Source organism: Vipera berus (assembly GCF_964194415.1).
Source record: "Vipera berus genome assembly, chromosome: 7".
Classification (NCBI taxonomy): domain Eukaryota; kingdom Metazoa; phylum Chordata; class Lepidosauria; order Squamata; family Viperidae; genus Vipera; species Vipera berus.
In genome coordinates this window covers 60,542,080-60,567,259 of record NC_138209.1, presented here as the reverse complement: position 1 = coordinate 60,567,259, position 25,180 = coordinate 60,542,080, and the positions used below count along the sequence as shown (strand labels likewise).

General features: G+C 40.3%; 1 protein-coding gene across 1 annotated transcript in view; it reads left to right on the top strand.

Moving 5' to 3' along the window:
- The window catches only part of LOC308671032 (gamma-aminobutyric acid receptor subunit alpha-4-like), a gene marked incomplete at both ends in the record, with an annotated part of 91,679 nt that extends 74,386 nt beyond the window's left edge, over positions 1–17,293 (top strand). The window contains one exon of the mRNA XM_081332969.1: positions 16,775–17,293. Within this exon, the coding sequence (XP_081189095.1) occupies positions 16,775–17,293 (519 nt within the window). The remainder of the gene's footprint in view (positions 1–16,774) is intronic.
- Between the last annotated feature and the right edge of the window lie 7,887 nt (positions 17,294–25,180).

Genomic DNA, 25,180 nt, shown 5'->3' with positions numbered 1-25,180 from the left:
GGAACGGAATCATCCATCTGCAGACCGGACATACAATCCAGAGAGGTATGTTGTCTCCCTGGAGCAAAAATCAAAGATGTGGCTGAGAACCTAACCAAAATAATTATGCCCACAGATTACTACCCTTTCCTCCTCTACCACATTGGGACAAATGACACAACAAAGAACTTGAGTACAATACTGAGACAACTAGGCAATAAAGTTAAGAAGCTAAGAACACAAGTAGCATTCTAATCCGCACTCCCAACAAAAGGCCAGCACCCACTGAGGGAAAAAAGAATTCTAGAAATGAACCATTGGCTAAAGGATTGGTGTTGCCAAGAAAACTTTAGTTTCCTGGATCATGGACTGCAATTCCTACACAAAGTACTCTGGGCAAGGGATGGGTGGCACCTTATGGAAACAGGGGAAAATGTACTTGGAAAAAGACTGGCCCAACTCATCAGGAGGGATTTAAACTAAAATTCAAAGGGCAGGGTGACCAATCCTTAGAATCTTTAGAACCCAAAACCAATCATAAATCCCAAGAAAACAAATTAAACAATGAGGTAAGCAGAGACAAGAAAAAACAAAAACCCAAACAACAATCAGGAGATGCAGGAAACATACTCACAAACAGGGATAAAAGTCTTAAATGCTTATATACAAATGCTTAAAGCTTGGGGAACAAACAGGGCAAACTAGAAGCAATAGTACGTGATGGAGGGTATGACATAGTTGGCATTACAGAAACCTGGTGGACGAAACCCATGGATGGAATGGACTGATGGATGGATACAAATTGTTCAAAAGAAACAGGTCTGCAAACAGAGGAGGGGGAGTTGCACTATATGTAAGAGAGCACGACATATCTACAGAAATGCACATGATCCAAGATAAAATCTCTCCAGAATGTATGTGGGACAATATAAAAGAGAAAAAAAAGTGACATTACCATAGATGTATATTACAGGCCTCCCAACCAATCAGAAAAAATAGATGAACTCTTTGCCAGCCAACTAACAAATGTATGTAGGAAGCATACCACAGTAGTAATGGGAGACTTCAACTATCCAGATATCAACTGGGAGATAAGCTCTGCATCAAGCGGGAGATCAAACAGATTCCTAACCAACCTAGCTGACAACTTTGTCATCCAAAAAGTGAAGGAGGGAACTAGACATAAAGCCATACTGGACTTAATTCTACCTAATAGAAAAGAAGTGATAGAGGGAGTTGGAAGTTGCCGGAACCTTGGGGCAAAAGTGACCACATCATACTGGAATTTAATATAACACAAACATTAGCAAGAGAAAACAATCCAACCAATGTCTTGAACTTCAAAAGAGCTGACTTTAACAAACTCAGAAAGAACCTAGGAAGGATCCCATGGATGAAAATCCTAAAAGGAAAAACAAGCTAAGAAGTGTGGGGAATTCTGAAAATGTGATCATAACAGCACTACATCCACATGGAGAGAAGTAAACAGTGGGGTACCACAAGTTTCTGTCTTAGGCCCAATACCCTTCAATATCTTCATAAATGACTTAGATGAGGGAATTGAAGGGGAACTCATCAAATTGGCAGATGACACCTAATTGGCAGGAGTAGCCAACACCCCAGAAGTATCCAAAAAGATCTTGACAAACTTGAACAACAGGCCCTGTCCAACAAAATGATTTTCAATGTGGAGAAAAGCAAAGTTTTACATTTAGGCAGGAAAAATCAAAGGTACAAGTACACATTGGGCAAGACCTGGCTTAAAAACAGTAACTGTGAGAGGGATATTGCAGTCCTAGTGGATGATTACTTAACCATGAGCCAGAAGTGTCAGCAGCCACCAAAAAAGCTAATAAAATCCTGGGTTATATAAACAAAGGCATAGAATCATGATCACATGAGGTATTAGTATCGCTTTATAAAATCCTAGTAAGACTATACCTGGAATACTGCAACCAGTTCTGGTCACCATATCACAAAAAAGATGTTGAGAATTTGGAAAAAATTCAGAGAAGAGCAACTAAAACGATCCAATGCCTGGAGACTAAAACATACAAAGAACGGCTGCAGGACTTGGGTTTGGCTAGTCTAAAGAAAAGAAGAAATAGGGGAGACATGATAGCAGTATTCCAGTGTTTGAGGGGCTGCCACAAAAAAGAAGGGGTCACGTTATTCTCCAAAGCATCAGAGGTCAGGACAAGAAACAATGGTTGCAAACTGACCAAAGAGAGAAGTAACCTGGAATTAAGGAGAAAATTCCTAACAGTGAGGACAATTAACAAGTGGAACAGTTTGCCCTCAGAAATCGTGGGTGGGTCCATCACTGGAGGTTTTTAAGAAGAGTGGACAGTCACTTGTCTGAGATGGTATAGGTTCTCCTGCTTGAGCAGGGGGCTGGACTAGAAGACCTCCAAGGTCCCTTCCAGCTCTATTCTGTTCTGTTCTGTTCTGTTCCGTTCTATTCTGCATGGGGGGGTCATCATTTTTTTAGAACTGTTTGCTCCCTATTGTGCTTTATTTTGGTGTAGTCTTCTTGTTTAGGCTGGGATTTCTTGCTTTGGTCATTGAGTTTCAGAGTGGCTATAGTTGCCTCTAAGTCCTTTCCCTTTTGTTCTAGTATTTAAAATAGATTACATTTGATACATAATAGTTTGGATTTTCTGTGGGCATAAGCTGAAACATATGGCACACTTTGCAAGTCACTATTGTGTTAGTTTCTATCTCCACGACTTTCTTCTTTTTTTGCTAAAAAAATTATTTTTTCTAAAATTTAAATATTCTCTGTGTTGCAAAGTGTTGGTTTACAATAAAGGTAAAGGTAAAGGTAAAGGTTCCCCCGCACATGCGTGCTAGTCGTTTCCGACTCTAGGGGCCGGTGCTCATCTCCGTTTCAAAGCCGAAGAGCCAGCGCTTGTCCAAGGACATCTCCGTGGTCATGTGGCCGGCATGACTAGACGCCAAAGGCGCACGGAACGCTGTTACCTTCCCACTGTGGTGGTCCCTATTTTTCTACTTGCATTTTTACATGCTTTCGAACTGCTAGGTTGGCAGAAGCTGGGACGAGTAACAGGCGCTCACTCTGTTACGCGGCACTCGGGATTCGACCCGCCAAACTGCCGACCATCTGATCGACAAGCTCAGCGTCCTAACCCACTGAGCCACCGCGTCCCTTACAATAGTTTACTATAATTACTATAATAGTTTACTATAATTCTTGACCTTTTGTTCTCTGTCTTGAAGAATTCATCAGCTTCCCTGTCTGCCTTTTTTCTTCTCTTAGATCAAGGGTGTCAAACTCGCAACATCATGTTGCGTGACTTTTTTTCCATTGCCGGCAATGGGGGTGTCTTAGATTAAGAATTTAAAACTTTCTAAAGAATTAAAATACCGTAAGTAAAAAAAATATATCAATGTTTAATTAAAATAAGAAATTGAAAAATTGAAAAAAATGAAAAAAGGATTTTATAAACAAATTGGGGAAAAATTAAAATTGGAAAAGATTTTAAAATTAAAAAAATAAATAAGAATTTTATAAAAAATTGAAAAAAGAATTTTAGAGTTGAAAAAGATTTAAAAATTGAAAAAACAATTTTAAATTAAAAATATTTGAGAGTTGTAAAAAAGAATTCAAATTGGAACAAGTAATTTAAAAATTGAAAAAAGAAATTGAAAAAGAAATTGAAAAAATTGAAAAGAAATTCAGAGATTTTTTAAATTTAAGAATTTACCAGAGTTTTGGCCCCTTATGAATCCCTGACTTGAAAGTTTATCCCTTTCCTCCCTTTCAACAAGTGTTTTGTATTTATCTTTCTTTCCCCTGCTTTCTTGCCCTTCAATTGCCTGGCCATTGTCAGGGATTTCAGATACAATGTGCTGATGTGGGCACTCTGCTTAGTTGGTCCACCATGCTGCTCTCAGCTAGTGCTGGTCTGCTGCATTGCTCTCAGCCTCTGTTGTGGGCTGTTGATCCTCTGTGTTGCTCTCAGCCACTGCTAATCCACCTCACTGCCCTTAGTCACTCCTGGGGGCACTTTATTCCTCTGCTACATAGCTCTGCACTGCTGCTGCTCAAAGTTTGCTGTGCTGTTCACAGTCACAGACCTGATCTTACTAGAAAAAGAAGTGTTTTGCTCTGACCCTGATTCACAATGAAACTCAGAAGAATTTTCTTCAGAAAATGTATATCAAAACAGGTTAATTTATTGCAATATAAATTAGAACAGGAATCCCTAACCCCTGGCACTGGGCTGCGCATGACAGAAACCAGGCTCTGCAAAGAAGCAAAGCCCCATCCGCTGGGTGGAACCAGCAGGCAAAACTATGCCCCCTCTGATCCACAGAAAAACCTCTCTCCATGGAACTAGTCCCTGATGCCCAAAAGGTTGGGGACTGCTGAATTAGAGGAAACTATTTCAGAAATACAAAGAAGAGAACTAGGGATTCATTAAAATTCCTCTGACCTTTCCTATACTGCATCTTCTTTCCCCTTTGTGCCTTCAGTATTTCCTCACATAGTGTTGGTTTATTGTATGTTGTGTATAAAGATGGGAACACCCTAATGTCATTTTAATGGTTGTGATAGACCTTACATTCTTACTACACTGTGGGAAGAGAGCTCAGAAGGGAGAGAGGAAGAAGGGCCAACCAACTACCTCAGGGGTCTACAAACTTAGCAAATTTAAGACCTGTGGACTTCAATTCCCAGAATTACTCAACCAGCCATGATGGCTGAGGAATTCTGGGAGTTGAAGTCCACAAGTCTTAAAAGTGCCAAGTGTGAAGACCCCTGAGCTAGCTGGTAGTGGTGCATTAATAAACATGGATAAATTCATCATACATTTGTCAGTGCAAAGGGAAAGTGATTCAGCAAAGGAACAGCCACCAAAGAAATTAAAATTGGTACCTTTTTTCTACAGTTTGTAATATTTTATTAGATTATAGAATAAAATACAAAAATACAAAAGCAAATAGTGGGGAGGAAAAAGGGGGGAAAGTGAAGGGGAGAAGGGAAAAAGAACAGACCTCTGTTGCAGTAGAAGGAAGTATTAACATTTTATCTCAACTTTTTACTTTTCCATAATATTATAAACTAGCCATTTCTGTAACAACAAATGAATCTAATCAGTAAAACCCCAAATCCCCCCCTTTTTAGTCATCAAGTTTTTGACACCTTGCTAAGCACTAGTGGTACTCAAATATTGTCGTTTCCTAAAAGTTGTACAATATGTGAAAAGGTTGAATAGCCCTGCTTTATATAAACCATCCCAACATTTTTATATTTCTCATGTCAAAAAACAAAACAAAAAAAAAAGAAAGAAAGAATGCTATGTTACTTGAGGGGTTCATCTATCTTAAACCAAAATTTATTTATATTCAAAATCTTTCTATTTCTTTAACCATATTCAAACAGATATTTAATTTTTAAATATTCCCTCTGATAAGTCCCATCATCTAATTTCTTAATTCTCACTTTAGCCTTTTTTTCCCTGCCAAACACCTTTCCTAATCAATATGCTCCGCTGAATCAGTCTTCCCATAGACTTGTAAATGTTGTTATAGGTACAATAGGCAAATCAAGTAAGATGTTTTTATGGGAAGGTTTCGCACCTTCTTATTCATTGAAAATCTTTTCCTTTCTTTCTCTCTTAATTTCTCTTATAAATTTTGTCTGTCAAGTTCTCATAGTTCTCCTGAGAACTCTGTAATCCTTTTTGTGGAATTTTGTTTCTTGTCCTCAGACTTATTTTTTGATCTTAGAGTATAAGTTATCTTTTCCATGTCCAATACTTTCTGCAACTTTTTTTCCACCTGGATTAAGTCATACTTCCTTCTATTGTTAGGTTCCATCTTTAAGTCTCTTTCCTCTGGTTTATATTCAGTTGTCTGTTTTATCTGCTCGCTCTCTATTTTTATTTTTTGAGAGTTTTTTGTTGTAAAGTTAAATTGGAAATGTATTCATTTTTATTTTCAAAGTTATTTTTTAATGTCCTCATGGTTTGAGATCAATGTTGTTTGAATTATTGCAACATAGCATAAAGCTGCTCCTGGAAAGTGTTTGATTTTTCTTGGTATATTCTTTCTGCAGATCTCTGATTTTCCATGATAACCAAAAATCAGGGTTTTCCTTTCTCTGCAAACAGCTTTAGAGTCACAAATGAGTAGGTATTTATAATCCAGAAAGGTCATTTTTTTTCTAAAGTTTATAATTCTCACTTTGTAGATAGCCCTTTCTACTGCTAGTTTCTGGAGGGCTTTCCCTGAACAACCGGATCAACTGCCATATCTCCATGGTTGGTGGGGCTGCCCTCCTTCTTTGTCACCTCTCTGGGGTGAGTTTAGGCCCATTTAGGGTCCCAAAACATAAAGAAATCTGCTGTAGGGTGCGGACCCTCACAATCCCTCAGCTACTTGCACTACTGTGCAAAACCGGAAGCCCCTCCAATTGTTTTTTAATAATGCTTCTCTCCACCCCATAAAAGTTTTTACTTGTAGCCTTCTTTGTAAGGCTGTATGTTGCTCCATCCTTCCCACACTGTTTTCTCTCAATTGTATCTTGCATCCTTTCCTTTTCTTAAGACTCTACTTCTGTTGACTGTTAGAGTTTTCCTGCAAATTAACAAAGAAAGAAGAAACGTAGCAGAAAATGTTGTTTGAACATTCCATGGCTATTTAATATATATCTGTATTAGTTTGGAAGACAAGGCTACCATTATTTGATGAAATACAGTAGCTTGGGGGTAGGACTAGAACAGTGCTTTTCAACCTTTTCAGAGATTGTACCACTTTTAGGATATGGCAGTTGTTGTGTTGCCGGTTCTTTGCAGGCATTGAGCGAGATGGAAGGTTCAAAACAGCAACAGGCTTTATTGAAGGTCAGACATAACAGAAACAACAAGGGAGCTGCTGTGTAGCTATTTGTATGGTTGGCCAATAGGTGGCGACCAATAGATTTGAAGCAGAGATTTCCCGCCCAAAGACCTACTTAGCCGGCTGGAGACAACCAGACTGGGCTGGCTAGCAACCGTTACAAGCATACACATGAACTAGCACTTAGCAGTTGAACAATTAAGCAAGCAGTGCAACATAAGCAAACACTTACACATATAAGAAAAGCCAATACATTACAGCAGTATTTGAGTACCACCACTCACTAGCAGATGGCATGGCCTGCTCAACGCCACTCACTATACACAGCTGACTCAAGACAGAACAGAACAAGTCACACCAGCTAACTCAATGTGGGGACAACTTGGTGCCCCACAAACTCCTCGCCTCCCCAATGCTAGTAGCCAAGCACATGCATGCATGGACACATATGCACAAGTACACACACTGCATTGCACGTTTGGGGACTTTTATCCACAGAGGAAGGAGAGGGCCTTCTCCCCAAGCCCAGGCATGATTTGCAGTTTGCTAGCTCAGATGTGGATGCAAGTTTCCAAGCTTGGAATTCTTGTGTGTGTGTGTGTGTGTGTGTGTGTGTGTCTGTGTGTGCGCATATGTGCATAGCACGCTAAAGAGAAGTTCTCCCAATCCCAAACATCGTTGGTGTTTCCCTGTCTGGTGCCTCATCCTGGCAAAGCAGGAGGTGGAGGACAATGCTGCTGTGTGTGGAAGCACAGAGGAGAAAGTTTGCAGGAAACAGTTTCCTCCAAGTCCAACTTCTGTCTTGACAAATCTCTGGAGAGCAAGAGGAGGAGGCAGGAGAGGAGTGCTCCTGGGTCCTGCACAGGGGAGGCTGGCCCTTCTTGAAAGGGAATTTCCATTTCCAATTGTGCATGGTAAAGATGCTGGCTTGTTGGGGCAGCCTTCCTTCACACAGCTCCCCTGCCACCCCCTCCTCCTCTCCAGAGATCTGCAGGGGAGACAGAGATCTGGAGGGAAAGTTGCAGCCTCCATATTGGCTACTTCTACGTCTCCAAGCCCTCCTTGATTAAGCATACATTATATATAAATTAAAACACAGCCAAAAAGAAAACATAGTTAAATCACTAATTACAATTCTTCACATATTTTCTGGAAAAACCACTTTATTGATGTTAGGAAGGAAGAGGAAACCTTATTAAGGAACTCTTAACAGGAAGAGAATTGAAGACCCCAAAAGGTCTCATTCTTTTTAATCTGCCTTCCCTTTGAGCCTTTAGTTTATTGATTGATTGATTGATTGATTGATTGATTGATTGATTTTATATACCGCCCTATTCCCGAAGGACTCAGGGCGGTTTACAGGGCGAATAAAACAATACAAATAAATACAATTAAAATAGAATTAAATTAAGACTAGCCCACGATTAAAACAAATTAAAATTTAAAATTAAATTAAAATCCCCTCAGTCCAGGCCAGAAAGATCAAATAATCAAGTTTTCAGGTCCCGGCAAAACAAGCGAAGGTCCGGGGCAGTCCGAAGTTCCACCGGCAGTTCATTCCATAGCGCAGGCGCACCCACAGAGAATGCCCTACCCCTTGGAATCACCCGCCGGCATTCCCTAACCGGCGGAACCCTAAGGAGGCCCTCCCTGTGCGAGCACACAGGACAATGGGAGGCTGATGCTGGCAGCAGGTGCTTCCTGAGATAATCTGGACCCATGCCATTTAGGGCTTTATAGGTCATCACCAGCACCTTGAATCTCATTAATGTAGTTCTCATTATTTTATTATTATTATTTATTATTTAAGAAGATCAAAGGCCTCTGTAGCTCAGGACACTCACTTTAAAATCAGAACCCAGAAAAAATTAGTTAATCCACAATACCACCCTATGAAGAATGAAGGTAATCTTGGGGCTCTGAGAGCATGCAGGTGTCAAGTCAACTGGAAGTGCATAAGTCTATGTACTTCCCTTTCCTGTCTCACAGCTGAATCCATACATCCTTTAATTTTCAGACACATCTTTTTCTCACAGGTATACTGTAATAAGGTATACTGCAATTAACAGGAAAAATAAATCTAGCACTTCTGAATTCTTTCCCCAAAGGAGAAAGGAAAGTTCACAGTCTGCAGGTTGCTAGCAAAGTCATCAAAGAATGTAGTTGTTGCTGCTAAAGGCAAGAATAAATAACAAATCAATTTTGCAGCCTTCTCCTGTCACTACATCCTCTTACCTCCAGAATGTGGCCTGGGATTGCACAAGGGGCTAGACTAAAATCCGGTTGTCTTAAGTTTGCAGCCATGTGTTCGGTGCAGACCTTGCCAGTGTGATTTTAATAGCCCAGGTTGGGAAAGGAAAACCTGAGGAAAACTTTGTAATCAATAAACCATGTGGACTACACTTGTTTTGCCCTATTTTGATTCTCCTCCCCAGCAGCAGCACATCGATTTTAGAACTGCATGGCCACAAAGATAGAGGCCTCCAGCCTCCAAATCCCTGCTTCTAGAGCAGAAATGTCAAACTCGTGAGATCATATGACATCGTGTGATGTATCAGAGCTTCCATTGCCGGTAATGGGTGGGCGCGGTTTCCTGATGACGCGTCTGGCCTGCGGGCTGGCAGTTTGACACCCCTGTTCTAGAGTGATTTGCATTTTGGTGAGGGTCAGACCATATGCCCCCAATCAAAGGAAAACCCGAATCCAGTGGGCCAGAAGGTAGCCCAGCCACTGTGCCCCTCCTGTTCCTTCTCCTCAGCTCCTGGGCCCAGAGGCAGTTGCTGCTCCTCGCCATAGCTGGGGCTGGACTTGCAAGTACGCCCATCTGCTTCATCCTGCGAAGCAGAACTCACCTGGTGCTCCCACCCACCACCATGCCGGCAGCCCTGACTAAAGGTCATGCGCTCCAGCCTTGCCCTGCCAAGGAAGGGGGCAGCAGCCAAGGCTACATCAGATTTGCAGCTTGTCAGGGGCACTCAAAGGCTCCCCAACTTTACTCTGGAATTTCGGGGTTGGAAAGTGGAGGGACAGCGCTTCGCTTCCTCCCCCCCCCCGCCAGCTAGCTCCTTTGGAGCCTTCCTGATGCCAATGGGCCTGCTGGCATAGATCCACCTGCTTCATCCTGCAAAGTGGGGCTCACCCAGCACTCTCTCCCCCCGCCATGCTGGCAGGCCCATTGTCATCAGGAAGGCTCTGAAGGAGGTAGCTGCAGGGGGAGGGGGAAGCAGGAGGCTTTCCAGGAGGTGCTGCCATGCCTACAAATGCAGCAGTTCAGTGATAGAGATGGACAGACAGGATAAACAGGCAGACAAACATTATCCTTTTCATGAGGACAAATATTTAAGCACTAGATATCTGGAAAAATATTATATTCATGGGCATCATGGCTGGCTGCTGGGGAAAAAGAAATAAGGGACTGGATCATATTAAGTAAATAGATATTTATGGTCTTATTTGGTATTGGATTATACCAAATCAAATCAGTAGTTGGGACACGTCAGTGTTCCCTTTTATAAAAACATCTGACCCATTGTTAGGTGTAGAATATAGCTTTAAAAAGCATAGACTAACCACTTTCATTTATATTTGTATTGTAAATTGTGTTTTTTGGCTTTTTTTCTTGTTAGTGGACAAATTTTATGTCTCACTTTTATCATCTTAGAAAATGTGAGTGTATTGGCCACGTAAATCCCACTTGTTATGATTCACATTTTCAATTTGACTCAGTGGAATGTAAAAATTGGTCTGCTAATCATAAACTAGTAAAACATTCAAAGCAATCAAATACTTCCCTTTATGGCTCAAGTGGAGGATTATAGATTCAAAAGACTTTTTTTCTTTTTCAAAATTTTGCACTGTTGAACAGCCTATTAACAATTGAAGAACTGTAGCAGCATTTTATCATAATGGTAATCACATCTTAATGAGTTGCAAGGTGGCATTGGAAATAATGATGGATCATTGTGCTATTTTTTGTAAGAGAGAAATTATGAATTGTTTTAATTTTCTAGAAATCAACATTTTGTTTCAGAAGGTGAGTTGCACAGCCTTTATTTAACTGAACAGCTCTAATATTGAAGAATAGTTTAGCCCAATTTGCAGCAAATTATGCCAATAGCATACTTCACTGTATTATGCTCAGTTGACTTAATGTGCATTCATTTTCATAGCTATGGCCTTGCCTCTAATTACAGTACTTATACATTTATATCTACCTTTATTCAAACACCTGTAGATTTCTGTGACTGTGTTGATAAAACAATATATTATTTGAGTCTTTTAGATGGGCAAAGAAGACAATTTTTTGCTATTCTGCCTGTCAGTGTCTCTATAAAAAGTGTCAGGCATTCTCTCAAAGAATTCAATCTTCTGTGTGCTGCTTCTCTTCTTTAAAATTGTTGGTGAAGTTTCAGCAGAGCTTCCCTGAACAATGTTTTCAAGAGAATAGAATGCTTCCTATTTGATTTCAGAAGTTATTTTTCAAATTTATATGTACATTTTGACTGTAATCTGTTTACATCATTTCCTCTTAGAATATATAACTGTGGGAATATTTCACCCTCCATCTTTATACATTACAACAGGGGCAATACAGAGCTGTGAACATGAATAGAAAAAGCTGTGTCATAGTGTCCATACAGTACAACATTTGTCTGTAATTTCCTACAGTGGCTGCGTATTTCTTCAGGATTGTCTATGCACCCTGTGCAACCCTGGGAAAAGACGGATTTGGTTTGAGGAATTGCTAATCCATAACAAACAATTCATGAAGTTGTCATGCATTTAGTGTTTTACTCAGCTGATCTCCATTATTATAATCCAGGGGTCAGTCTCAAGTTCCCACTATTTCTGTCTCATCTTCCATGATTGCCTGCTGGTTACAGGTTGAAGTTGTTTTGATTTTTCTGTTAGGTTTGTTCATAGGTTTTCTTTTTAAAGCCCACTGTTAATGGAGACCTCAAATCCAATCATGGAGGTTATTGATATTCTTATAAGATTAATTTTCCTTTAAATAATATATGAGCCAATTTGGTGTAGTGATTAAGACACGGGGCTAGAAATTGGGAGTTCAAGTCCTGCCTTAAGCACAAAGACAACTGAATGATTTTGTACCAGTCACTCTCTCAACCTAGGAATAAGAAAGCCATGGCAAACCATTTATGAAATCCTGTTAAGAAAACACCCCACCCAGGAGTACTTTTATCAATTCTTTGTTTCTAATTTGTAGATGTTCAATACATAGTCTATTTGTATATTCCTGAAATAGTTAAGGGTGCTGTAATGTTGGGATGAACTTTTCACAGATCATAAATATTTTTCGGGCTTAATAATTCACATCGATACTGTAGATCATTGTTGCCTATGGTGGAATATGACTGCAGTGTTCATAGCCACATTCAGTTACCTATGCTGTTTTTTTAAAAAATTCCATTTATATCCCGCCCTTCTCCGAAGACTCAGGGCGGCTTACAAGCTTAGCAGTAGCCTTCATTCTATGTATATGCCTGCTTATTAGGGCTTTCACAACACACCCCAAGCGGCATTATTACAAAGTCAGCTTTATTGCCCCCAACAATCTGGGTCCTCATTTTACCTACCTCGGAAGGATGGAAGGCTGAGTCAACCTTGAGCCTGGTGGGATGCGAACCTGCACTAATTGCAGGCAGCTGGTGTTACTTAAGGAGGCATTAGCCCACTGCTCCACCAAGGCTCTTCATCCTGTTATTGGCTTTTGTTTCCTTCCATTCTAAAAACAATGCATTTATTCTTTAAAATGTAGACACAAAAGAGCAATAAACAAGAAACAGAAATAGTGAACTGAAGAAATATGCCAAACAAATCACCTTTTGTTTTACTATCTTTTGGGCACCACTGAGGAATAGTTTCCTTTCTCTATATCATGCTTTTTTATACATCCCTCTCCCAGTTCTTTTTTTTACTCAGAGGTTTCTCTAGCTTATGGACTTCAAGGCTGCCAACCTTCTCTACCAGAAGACATTCTTTTGTTTGTTCCCCATACAGCTCTGTCTTCATCATTTTGCTTTGAAGTGCAATTGCCAATGCTACTGTTCTAAAAGTAGTTACATCTGAGTTTTATCTAAAGGAGTATGTCATAGTTGTATTTTTTGTTCCTTGTGATCCCAGTAAGTAACCCGCACTTTTCATAGTATAAGTTACTGCAAGCAAGTTATATAATAAGCAGACATAAATATAAATGTTTAAAATAGTTATAGCATCATTTCAATAAACCAGCATAGTATGTGTATTCATTTTTTTAGATTTGCTTATGCTGAGCAGGATTTGCCTTTTTAATGTCAATTTAAACTCTGCAGCTTGGAGAGTTTCATTCTGAGTTTTTTGTGTTATGTTTTCTTAATTATCTTAAAATAATTTGGCCTTATCAACAAACCCATAGCTAAATCTGAGAATGTGGTAACATACATTTAAACCAGATACTTACCTGTCTTACTATGATTATTGGTATAGGTAATATTGTCTATTGTGCAGTTCCTAAAATGACTGATCATTCCTTTTCCATAACAATATTTAGTTTTTAGTAATTTTCTTTATTTTTTGCTGGATGTTCTTAATCTAACATCTGCCATAAGTGATTTCACCATTTACCCTCTGGAGATTAGTGGAGAACAACATTTGTTTTCCTCTGAAAACAACAGACCTATTCTAGTTTTTGTTATTTATGCATTACTTGGAATTATGTTCTCTGTCAAATACATTTATCTCAGACAGCAATACATTACTTTTCAGATCCATACTCTTTACTGTATATAATCTAACATTGGTTGCAAACCATGCAAAACTAAACACCAAATATACACACCAAAAAGATGTCTAATGTCACTATAACCAATCCTTATAATAAACAATAAGAAATTAATAATATAAATTGTACTTAATAATAAGTCATAACCAATCCCTAAATATATAAATCAGAGGATATCACACATCTTCATGTTCCACTAATCTAATAACAAATATTGCTCCAATTGTATTTAGCAACTTTTAACTCAGTATTTACAAAAGATACTGCTTAAGGGACGCGGTGGCTCAGTGGGTTAGGACGCTTAGCTTGTCGATCAGAAGGTCGGCAGTTTTGTGGGTCGAATCCCGAGTGCCGCGTAACAGAGTGAGTGCCTGTTACTCGTCCAAGCTTCTGCCAACCTAGCAGTTCGAAAGCACATAAATATGCAAGTAGAAAAATAGGGACCACTGCGGTGGGAAGGTAACAGCGTTCCGTGCACCTTTGGCATCTAGTCATGCCGGCCACATGACCACGGAGACGTCCTCAGACAAGCGCTGGCTCTTCAGCTTTGAAACGGAGATGAGCACCGGCCCTTAGAGTTGGAAACGACTAGCACGCATGTGCGGGGGAACCTTTACCTTTACCTTTACTGCTTAATTAACATACACTTTCTCTAAATCAACAAAGATATAAAGATATTCACCCCTCCACATAGGTTTTACACTTAACATTTGAAGAGCAAAGCACTGGTTTGTACACTCTTGGCCTGGTATAAAGCCACACAGCACTCCCCAAAAAGTTCTATGTCACTTTTTTTACCCTTTCAATTAAAATTCTGCCAAGCACCTGTGCTACCCTTAAACATCCCTGTGTTTTTGTTCCATTCAAATTTGTTTCTTTTCCCTTTGCTTATGATAACCATACCAGTTTTCTTCCAATCAGCAGACTTGAAATGTACATTAAACAAATTACACAACCAATCCATAAGCCATCCACATCCATACTTTTAACATTTCTCCAGTTACATGTATAATCATTTTTCAATGTTCTTTTGCTTTATTTTAATCATCCCTTGCTCTCTCTCATTATATTCTTTACAGCTTTTTTCTCTAGTTACATAACATCTTTCATCCTCATACTTGATTGAGGATATCAGCCGAAGCATGCATGAGGCTTGATTAAACAAAGGCTTTTTACAACCTTGGCATGTAGCCAGGAAATCCTGTAATAAACTTTGAAGTCCCGCCCAGTGACCAGTTAGACATAGAACTGACCAACAACTAAACTACATTTCCCAGAGGCCATCTCTTAAGAAGACAGCTTTTAACCCCTTAAATGCTAAATGCTCTAACAGCACATACATGAAACACTTGCTTCTATCTATAAGGCTGCTTGCATGTAAGAAAATTTATATAAAATAGCTACAAAATAACACTACTAATGTCAAGCTTAAGCATAATAAAATCATAAGCACAATAAGGTCCCTTCAATTTCATACTAATTTTCCCCCACACCCCCTCTTGACACTACCAAAAATATTTGTCTTACATTCAGACCCTCTCATCACTTCTGCATCCTTCAATATTTGCTTTAGTCTTTTATCAGAAACAATTAAATCAACTATGCTTTTAGATTCCTTCCTTTAGTTTATGTAGGATAAATTTATTATATGTTTAAAACAACATTCAAAGCACATAGACATTTTTCTAAGGATATTTTTTCCATTTCCCCCCATCCCCCCATAGCTCTTTCCCAACCCCTGCTGCTTTCTTCCTCTTCCCACCCTGAGTCCTACCCTGAGAACCTGTGTCTCATCCTGAGAACCTGGATTTTCCTGAGTCCCATCCTGGGAATACAATATTTCTTTAATATAACATATACAGTAAGCTGTAGAATTCAATTGAAAAACAAACTGAAGTTTTCAGATTGTTTTTCAATTGAAAAAATATATTTTGGGGATAATGTACAATAATGTGGTTGCATAAGTTTGCACACCCTTCAACTCATAATTTGTTGAAGCACCTTTTGATTTTATGAAAGCATTCAGACTTTTTGGTTAGGAACTTATCAGCTGAACTTATCCTGAAGGCCATCGACAGGCAGTAGTCACACCGGTGACAGCTCATATTTGTGTAAATTTTTAGAAATGCATTTCAGTCTCCCTTAATTCTTTGTTAGCAATTTAAAAATTTACACAAATATGAGCTGTCACCGGTGTGACTACTGCCTATTGATGGCCTTCAGGAGAGGCTGACACAGGAAATAAAGATTTGTCCCATGTTTGGGGCCTAGCAAGGTAATCTAAAAAATAGTTAACAAGCATTTGTCATATATCTCCCCTTGCTTCTCTGCTAACAAAGCGAGAGAGATCCTGTGGCTTAGAGGTGAAAACAACTGCCTAATGTGTAATCAGCCCAGGTTCGAATCTCAGAAGGGTATGGCTGACTGATGAAAACTAATAAGTTAGAAATGCATTTCAGTCTCCCTTAATTCTTTGTTAGCAATTTAAAAATTTACATATATATATATATATATATATATATATATATATATATATATATATATATATATATATATATATATATATGTGTGTGTGTGTGTGTGTGTGTGTGTGTGTGTGTGTGTGTGTGTGTGTGTGTATCCAAAAGATTTCAGCTTGGTAGGCAGACGTTTCCTGAGGATGCACTCCAGCACAAGCATGAAAGTTTGGAAGACTAAAGCTCTGGACAGATTTGATCTGGTAATCAATAGATTTACATTGAACAGCTAAATGCCATTTCTAAGTTATCAAAATTATGCTGATTTTTTTTCTTTTGCTATTAAAAATATTGTCAAATGTAATAGAATCTGTTGTTGACCTTGGGGGACAAGGGAAAGAAAGGTTGCCTAGGAAACGGACAAGAGAAGTGGGATCCCCCAAGGACTTAATGGTCAGAGGAAGAAATTTAGGAAGGACTGCCCTAATTGATCGGATGATGTGATGATAGAAAGTTCACAGTGTCTGTTCATGTAGCCTTATGATAAATTAGTATTAACTCATCTAGTTGTGTTTCCTGTCTTTACCCAGGAAACCTGACAAAAAAAACCCATATGCTGTTTTAATTATTTTTGGCTTCTGTGTGAATATTGATTTTCAAAATCACTGATGATATTCTTTTAATACTGCAGTGTACAGATTCAAATTCAAAAGTGAGGAAAAGAACAAACACCATAGTACAACCAGATTTGGAGACTGCCAAAAGAATTGACCCAGGAAACAATTCATTAACTCAGGGGCCCTTGGACATTATGCCCCGATCGCCTTCAGCTTCAAGTCCAAACCCGTTCAGCCGAATCAGTATATCAGAAACATTGGCTTCTGCAAGAGCAACTCCTTCAGCTCCTCCATCCAGCCCAGTTTTAACGGGTTATATGGCCCAGCAGGGCACCATGGGATCTCCATCCATTCATCATTTACTTGGATCTAGACTGGAGGAGATTCAGACTACTACAAATGCTTTGGGAATGCCCACAAAATCCCCATGCCTCAGTTCTCCTCCTGCTCCATCAGCCTGCAGCTCTGGCACCAGTAAGATAGACAAATATGCACGCATTTTGTTTCCTGTCACTTTTGGAGCATTTAACATGGTCTACTGGGTGGTTTATCTATCCAAGGACACCATGGAAAAATCAAAAAATCTAATGTAGTCCTGTTGCTATGTAGTAACTTCTTTTTCCCCCCTGCAGTTTATTCTAAACATGTATGGATGCAGAGTTTCTTCTTTTAAAACTATTTTTTAAAAAAGAGTCTTAATGCCGATTTTATACAAAACATCTGTGCTCATTATCCCATGGTGAAAGGCAGGTATTCTTAGATTATTTTAACTCAGCAAAAGTTGGGGAGGCTATAAATAATGTCTTCCGGGCTCTCTACAAAGCGCATTTTGTATGAACAAACTACATTGGGCCATTGGGAATAACAGACATGGGATGTTAAAGTCAACTGCAGATGCATACAGATGTATGACAAATGCTCTGTTTTTTTCTAAATTTGTATATTAATAAGTAGATATCTATATTTTCAATACTTAACTTTGCCACACCAGTGTGAGTTGTGGCATCTGTCACTTGGATCTTCATCCAGATCTTTGTTAGTACAGGCCTTCCTTTAAGAAATATATTGATAGAACAATCTCATACCTGTCTGTTCAAAACCCTTAGGGTCAATGGGTTTATTTCCCAGTAAATAAGCAGAATACTGTGTCAGAACGATGACTAATTATGTGCTGTCAAATTGTTTTTGATTCCTAGCAACCATATAGATTTTCTGCATGAATTATGTAAAAGAAGAAGCAAAAGAATCTTAAGTGATTGTATAAGCAGAAAGAATATGAATGTAATTATAAACTTAATATATGGGGATATTTTGGGAATGAAAAGAATGATACAAAGAATGTGGTAGATATGTTTTATGAAATTGTTTTATCTACTAATATATGGGTTATTATGCCCATGAACAGGGTTTTTTAAAAGAGGTGGAAAACTATGCAAACTATCATTCTGTAATAGATGCTGAATATGATTTAGTCAAGGTTAAGTATTTGGAGAACATCTGCTAAATATAAGATGTGAAAATGCTTAACTAGGATGAAACTAAGTCTTCTCTTATTGAAGGGAATTGCCTGGGGACTTTACTTTGTAGATAGGATTTGCATTACTGTTTAAGAACTTTTTAAGTGCATAAGCTGCCAGCCGATGAAACAAAACACTATGTGATATAATGAGTTCTCCTTCCTTAAAGTCTTAAACCAGAAGCTGGATAGACATCTGCCAGAGAAGCTGTAGAGGACCTGGCACTGAGCAGTGGCTTGGAGTAGATGATTAATGTATATTAATGTATGATTCAAGTCCTTTATGTAGGCCTTGAAATATTTACATCACACTTCCCCAACCCAATACTCCTCAAATCACAGAATCAAAGAATATGAATTGAAAGTTACTTTGAGAACATCTGTTCCAGCCCTTGTTGTATTCCCACAATTCCCAGTCTATAGATATGAGATTGTACGGAAGTTGAAAACATCTGGAGTACTCAGACTGGAGAGGACCAAATGAAAATAATGTTCTTAGACTTCCTTTTGGCTTTAGTTTGCAATTGCCAACATAATAGATGCTTCTCTTGCTTGCCATGAATATCTTGCTACGTTCCTTTTTTTGTTTAGCCTGAATATAAAAATGGTGGATCATGGTGAGATCCCTGTTGCAAATTAAGTAGCCTTAGGGACATTTTAATGTAAAATCAGTTGACGCATTAACCATTGTTGTGTTGAACCTGCTTCTTGTAGTTCTTTATCAAGACACACTGCAAACATTTATAACATGTTTACACAGATTACTGCAGTAATCTATACAGATTATTGGTCTGGAAGTAATCTAAATCTGGGACTAAATCATTGTGATAAACACAAATGAGTAGGTAGTAGAACCTCCATTGTTTCCAGGCATTAAAAAAAATAATGGAGTCTTGCTGTCCTTTTCTAAACTTCAATCAAATGGTAGTTAACCAATAGGCCTCTGCCAAATGACATCTGCAGTTTTTCTCTGTATCACTATTTGTCACCACCAAGTGGGAAATTTTTTAAAAATTAAAACCTAAAAAGAACTCCAGAAATATGTTCCTACTACCCACAAAATAGTAATTCATGAATATATTCCAGACAGCTGCCCTCCTTGCATCACAACCATGTTTGCTGCATCATTCTCTCCCACTTTGTGTGTGTGTGTATGTATGAGAGAGTGAGAGAGAGAGAGAGAGTTAGCCTCCAATCACCAACAGTTTGTCCCCCCCCTCCCACATGTGGAGAACAGGGCTTACTTAGTTACTGTACTGTATATAATAGGAAAGCTACTACAGTGAAGTCAGGGGTTCTCTTCAAAGACATTATATAATACACTCACTGGCACAAACATTTTAGATCCAAATGTTAGTAATTCTAAAGAAATGTCTTTGGACTAGTTCTGCAGACAGTCAGCATTTTTTCTTGATTTCTACTTTAAAAATGAAAAGATAGGAAAGCAACCTGCCATGTTTGGTTTGCTGAAAAAATGTTTTCCCCCTGTTTCTGTTTGCTGCAACTTTTCTGTCCTTAATGTTTCTAATACTCTGGGCTAAGCATGTCCTCAGAATATGGTTAAGTCAAGATGGCATCTGTAATGGTGTGATCAAAACTCTACCAGGTTTTTATATGTGTTCCATGTGTGACGCATATAAAACCAGACTGGAACATTGTTCACACATCACATCTATTTATATCATTGCAGATCTCATCTAAAGTTTTATGGACATATACTGTGCATAGACCTGCTATGGACTTAATTAACTGATTGTCACTGAATGTTGTCTTTCTTCTTGTTTTTTAATATTCTGCCATAAAATATGGAGTTAATCATTGTTTAATTTCAATAAAACATGAAAAGAAAAAGATTGGTAGATATTCTTCCCTGCAAACAAAAATGCGTATATGACTAGTGTCTATCATGTTACTAAAACTGGCTTCAAAAGGCAGGTGTACACATGTTGCATTAAGCATTATGCATAGATGAACACATCTCCTTTTCAAAGAGTTTACCAGTTCATAATTCAACTTTCATGCACAAAATAGGCACACACATGTTCATTTATATATGTCAAAGAAAACACATTCATGCTATTTATGACTTCCCCTTAGGATTCAAGAAACTCTAAAAACAAACAAAAGGATTTTGTCCATAGTTTTAAAGAGATGTGGGTCCATTGGATATTAATTAATTACTATTAACAAATAATAAAATAAATAAAAGCCAGTGTAGTTTAAGTAAACAATTACTTCTTCCAGCAGCAGTTAATTTTGACAGGGAATAAAATGATTCTCATGGTAAATCTTAAGCCCTTGCCCTAGGTACTTTTCAAAATATATGAAATATAGATACAGAAAATACCTCCTTGAAATTATTGACATGAAGATACCAAGAGCAGAAAGACATTTGGATTGATATATTTTATAATTATATTGAAACTATGATGTCATTTATCATTTTTGTAGAAATTGGCTGATCTCCCCAAAATCAGCAAGGTGGAAAATAATAAGCTATTTTCATTTCTTTCTCTCTCTTTTTAGCTTTTTTTACAGTAATTCCCAATGACCTTCATACATTTGTGGTCCAGATGAACTTTCAAGCTTGGCAGCTATGACCATTATTTCTCAAACTGATGAAAGAAATAAAAACTACCAAGAGAGAAAATAGATGCAGATTGCCAACCTTTTATCTCCCTTGTGTATCAGAAAGGTAGAAAGAAAAAAACAGAATTTTACAACCACATATATATAGTTATCTCATGTGAAAGTAAAATCTTTGCTGAAATGATTGTGTTAATCAAGAGCTGCTCCTTGAATTAAATCTGACAGTACTTTGTTGAAATCACCCTCTTCTTCTACTTAACCTTATATGATTCACAGTTGATAAATTTATCATTGTCGCAGTCAGGAAATTGATTATTTATGTTATAGTTAGGATATGCTCTATGGTATATAACTGAAAACCCCTTGAGATGTCATAATGATTTTGAGGTTTGTTTTCACTTGAGGTCTTCTTAGTTGTTTAAATCATTCTGTTATATGAAGAGTTTAATAGCTCATCAGGTGCAGAGCCATGTCAAATCTGTATATCTGTCTCCAGTGCTTTTTTTTATAAAAGAAAAAGGTGCCAGAACTCACACATGTCATCCAACCCGTCTTGCCTACCCTACAAGGTTCCATCCAAAAAAGGTGATGGAACTCCGTTCTGAGCGTTCTATGAGAAAAAAAGCCCTGTCTGTCTCTATCCTATGTTCAAGGAATTCCATTCTTGGAAATCTCCAGTTGGACTACTTTGCCTCCATTTTTTTAAGAGAACCTTTATGAAGCAAAGATAACAAGTTGCCAGTGGATTATAACTTATCAAATTTGCAGATGATACCAAACTGACAGGAGTAGTCAACAACCCAGAAGACAAACTCCAAAAAGATTTAGACAAACTTGAATAATGGGTCCTATCCAACAAAATGAGTTTCAATGTGGAGAAAAGCAAAGTTTTACATTTACAATACAATCCTGGTTTGTATAAACAGAGGCATAGAATCAAGATCACATGAAGCATTGGTATCACTTTATAAAACCCTAGTAAGACCACACCTGGAATACTGCAGCCAATTTTGGTCACCATATCACAAAAAAGATGTAGAGAGTTTGGGAAAAAATTCAGAGAAGAGCAACTAAGATGATCAAATGCCTGGAGACAAAAACATGCGAAGAACGGCTGCAGGACTTGGGTTTGGCTAGTCTAAAGAAAAGAAGAAATAGGGGAGACATGATAGCAGTATTCCAGTATCTGAGGGGCTTCCACAAGGAAGAGGGGGTCACTTTGTTCACCAGAGCACCAGAGGGAAGGATGAGAACCAACTGTTGGAAACTGATCAAAGACAGAAGCAACCTGGTGTTAAGGAGATACTTCCTGACAGTGAGGACCATCAACCAGTGGAACAGCTTGCTTCGAGAAATCATGGGTGCTCCATCACTGGAGATTTTTATAATAATAATAATAATAATAATAATAATAATAATAATAATAATAATAATAATAATAATAATAATAATAATAAAGTTGGAAGGGACCTTGGAGGTCATCTAGTTCAACCAGACTGGTGAGACGTCAGCTGTGAGCTCATCGTCTGGACCGGCTCAGGTGAGAGCAGAGCCGGATTAGTGGATGAAGATGTGTTCCGGTCTTAACATTTTATCATCTTAACATCTTTAACATCTTACAACATCTTATAACATCTGACTTTCCATTGTGAACAATGGCTCACACAGATATTTGCTCTATATGGGCCAATTACAATATTCTAGGTCGGACTTCTACGCCCTTAGGGGGGTTTCTCCCTCCTGGTCACAACCAGCCTTTCTGTCTACCATCTCCCTTGATGATGGGCCCAATTGTTGGGATCCCGAGAGGTGGTTGGGTTTACCTAGGGGCCTCTGGGGGAGACACACTAAGAGGACCCTGATATGTTTTTTAGCCGGTTATTTTAAGGGGTTAGGGAGGGGGAGGAATAGTGGGGAGGGGAGGGAAGTAATAACCGGCACTCAGTCTGGGTCTGTTATGGGCTCTGGTGGAATGGGGTTGGGGGTGGAGGCTGCTGGCTCTGCGTGTGCTGGGGTGGGGTGTCAAATCCCCACGATGATAGGGAATGGCAGCAGGTGGTTGCACGGAGGGCCACATCAATATCTGGGATCGCGCCCTCACTATCTTCGAGCGGTGGCGTGCTCCGACCCTCCGGTTAGCACCCTTTTGCCTGGGGATGAGGGTGATCAGGTCTCTGAGCTTAGGCTGGTGTATTTTAATGCCAGATCTGTTGTTAATAAGGCTCCCCTCGTTCGTGATTTGATCAAGGAGGAATGCGTGGATCTGGCATGCATTACCGAAACCTGGTTGGGCTCGGAGGGAGGGGTCCCTCTGACTGAGCTATGCCCCCCAGGTTTCTGTGTGCTACACCAGCCACGGGCTCAGGGTAGGGGCGGTGGGGTGGCGGTGGTTATTCGGGAGACTTTATGTCTGCGGGAGACCACCATTGTCCAGATAGGCGGGAGTGAGTCCCTCCTCCTGAGATTTGGCCCTCGGGTCCAGATGGGCTTGTTGCTCACATACCTGGCACCCAGCTGTGTGGCAACAGCCCTGCCTGGGCTGCTCAACACCCTCTCAGGGTTGGCGGTGGAGTTCCCCAGGCTTATAGTGCTGGGTGACTTCAACCTGCCTTCCCTGGGAGGGTTGTCAGAGTTAGCTCGGGAGTTCATGGCTTCCATGACAGCCATGGACCTGACCCAGGTAATTCAGGGCCCGACTCACGTGGGGGGTCACACTCTCGACCTGGTGTTTTTATCTGGGCAGTGGTTGGATGATCTGGGAGGGGGTTTGCCAGCCATTTTCCCCCTGTCATGGTCCAATCATTATCTCCTGTGGCTGGTCTTCCGCTATGCCACCCCCCGTCGCTGGGCTGCGGAGCCGACCAGGTGGTTCCGCCCCAGGCGCCTAATGGACCCAGAACGGTTCCAGATGGTGCTTGGGTCTATACCCATCGCCCTCATTCACAGCCCGGCCGATTCCTTGTTGGATGCCTGGGAAAGGGCGGCCACCGAGGCACTCGACCATGTTGTACCCTTGCGACCCCTGACCTGGTGCAGATCCCGTTGGGCTCCATGGTTTTCTGTGGAGCTCCGGGAGATGAAGCGTCGGAGACGGTGTCTGGAGAGTGGTTGGACGTCCAGCCGATCCGAATCTGACTGATTGCAGTTAAGAACCTTCATAAGGTCTTATCTTGCGGCGATGAGGACAGCAAAGGCTAATTATTTCTCTGCCCTCATCTCGTCCGCAGATAATCGCCCGGCCACCCTGTTTAGGGTGACTCGCTCCCTTCTTAACCAGGAGGTGAGGGAGGATCCCTTGCAGGGTTGGGCCGAGGAGTTTAGTCATCATCTGACGGACAAAATCGCTCAGATACGGACTGGTTTGGACTCGGACTGGGCAGAGTCTGACGTGGAGGAATTGGACGGTCTTGAGCATGTTATCAGGACTGAGTTCGATCCTGTTTCCCCTGATGATGTGGACAGGATTATGGGGAGGCTGAGCTCCACCACCTGTTTATTGGACCCGTGCCCCTCCTGGCTGGTTTTTGCGGCCTGGGAGGACATGAGGCTGGTTCCAGGCAGTAATAACTGCTTCCTTGAAGGAGGGTATCTTCCCCTCCGCCTTGAAGGAAGCAGTGGTGAGACCCCTCCTCAAGAAACCTTCCCTGGACCCGGCTGTTTTAAACAACTATCGTCCGGTCTCCAACCTTCGTTTTCTGGCGAAGGTTGTTGAGAGTGTGGTGGCGCATCAGCTTCCCCTGTTCCTGGAGGAAACTGATTATCTGGACCTGCACCAATCGGGTTTCAGGCCCGGGCACAGCACGGAGACGGCATTGGTCACGCTGGTGAATGATCTCTGGCGGGCTCGGGACAGGGGTTATTCCTCTGTCCTAGTCCTATTAGATCTCTCAGCGGCTTTTGATACCATCGACCATGGTATCCTACTGCGGCGTCTCAGGGGGTTGGGAATGGGAGGTACCGTTTTACAATGGTTCTCCTCCTATCTCCTGGGCCGCTTGCAGTCGGTGTTGACAGGAGGGCAGAGATCCGCCCCGAGGCCTCTCGTTTGTGGAGTCCCTCAGGGGTCGGTTCTCTCTCCCCTCCTGTTCAACATCTATATGAAGCCGCAGGGCGAGATCATTCGTGGTTTCGGGGTGGGGTATCATCAGTACGCTGATGATACCCAATTTTTTTCTCCACCCCGAACCAACCCAGTGATGCCCTCACCCTGATGTCCCACTGCCTGGAGGCAGTCCGGGTTTGGATGGGGAGAAACAGGCTTCGTATCAATCCTGCCAAGACTGAGTGGCTGTGCATACCGGCATCTCGGGTTAACCAGACTATTCCATCATTAACAATGGGGGGTGAGGTGTTACCCCCCGTTGATAGGGCTCGC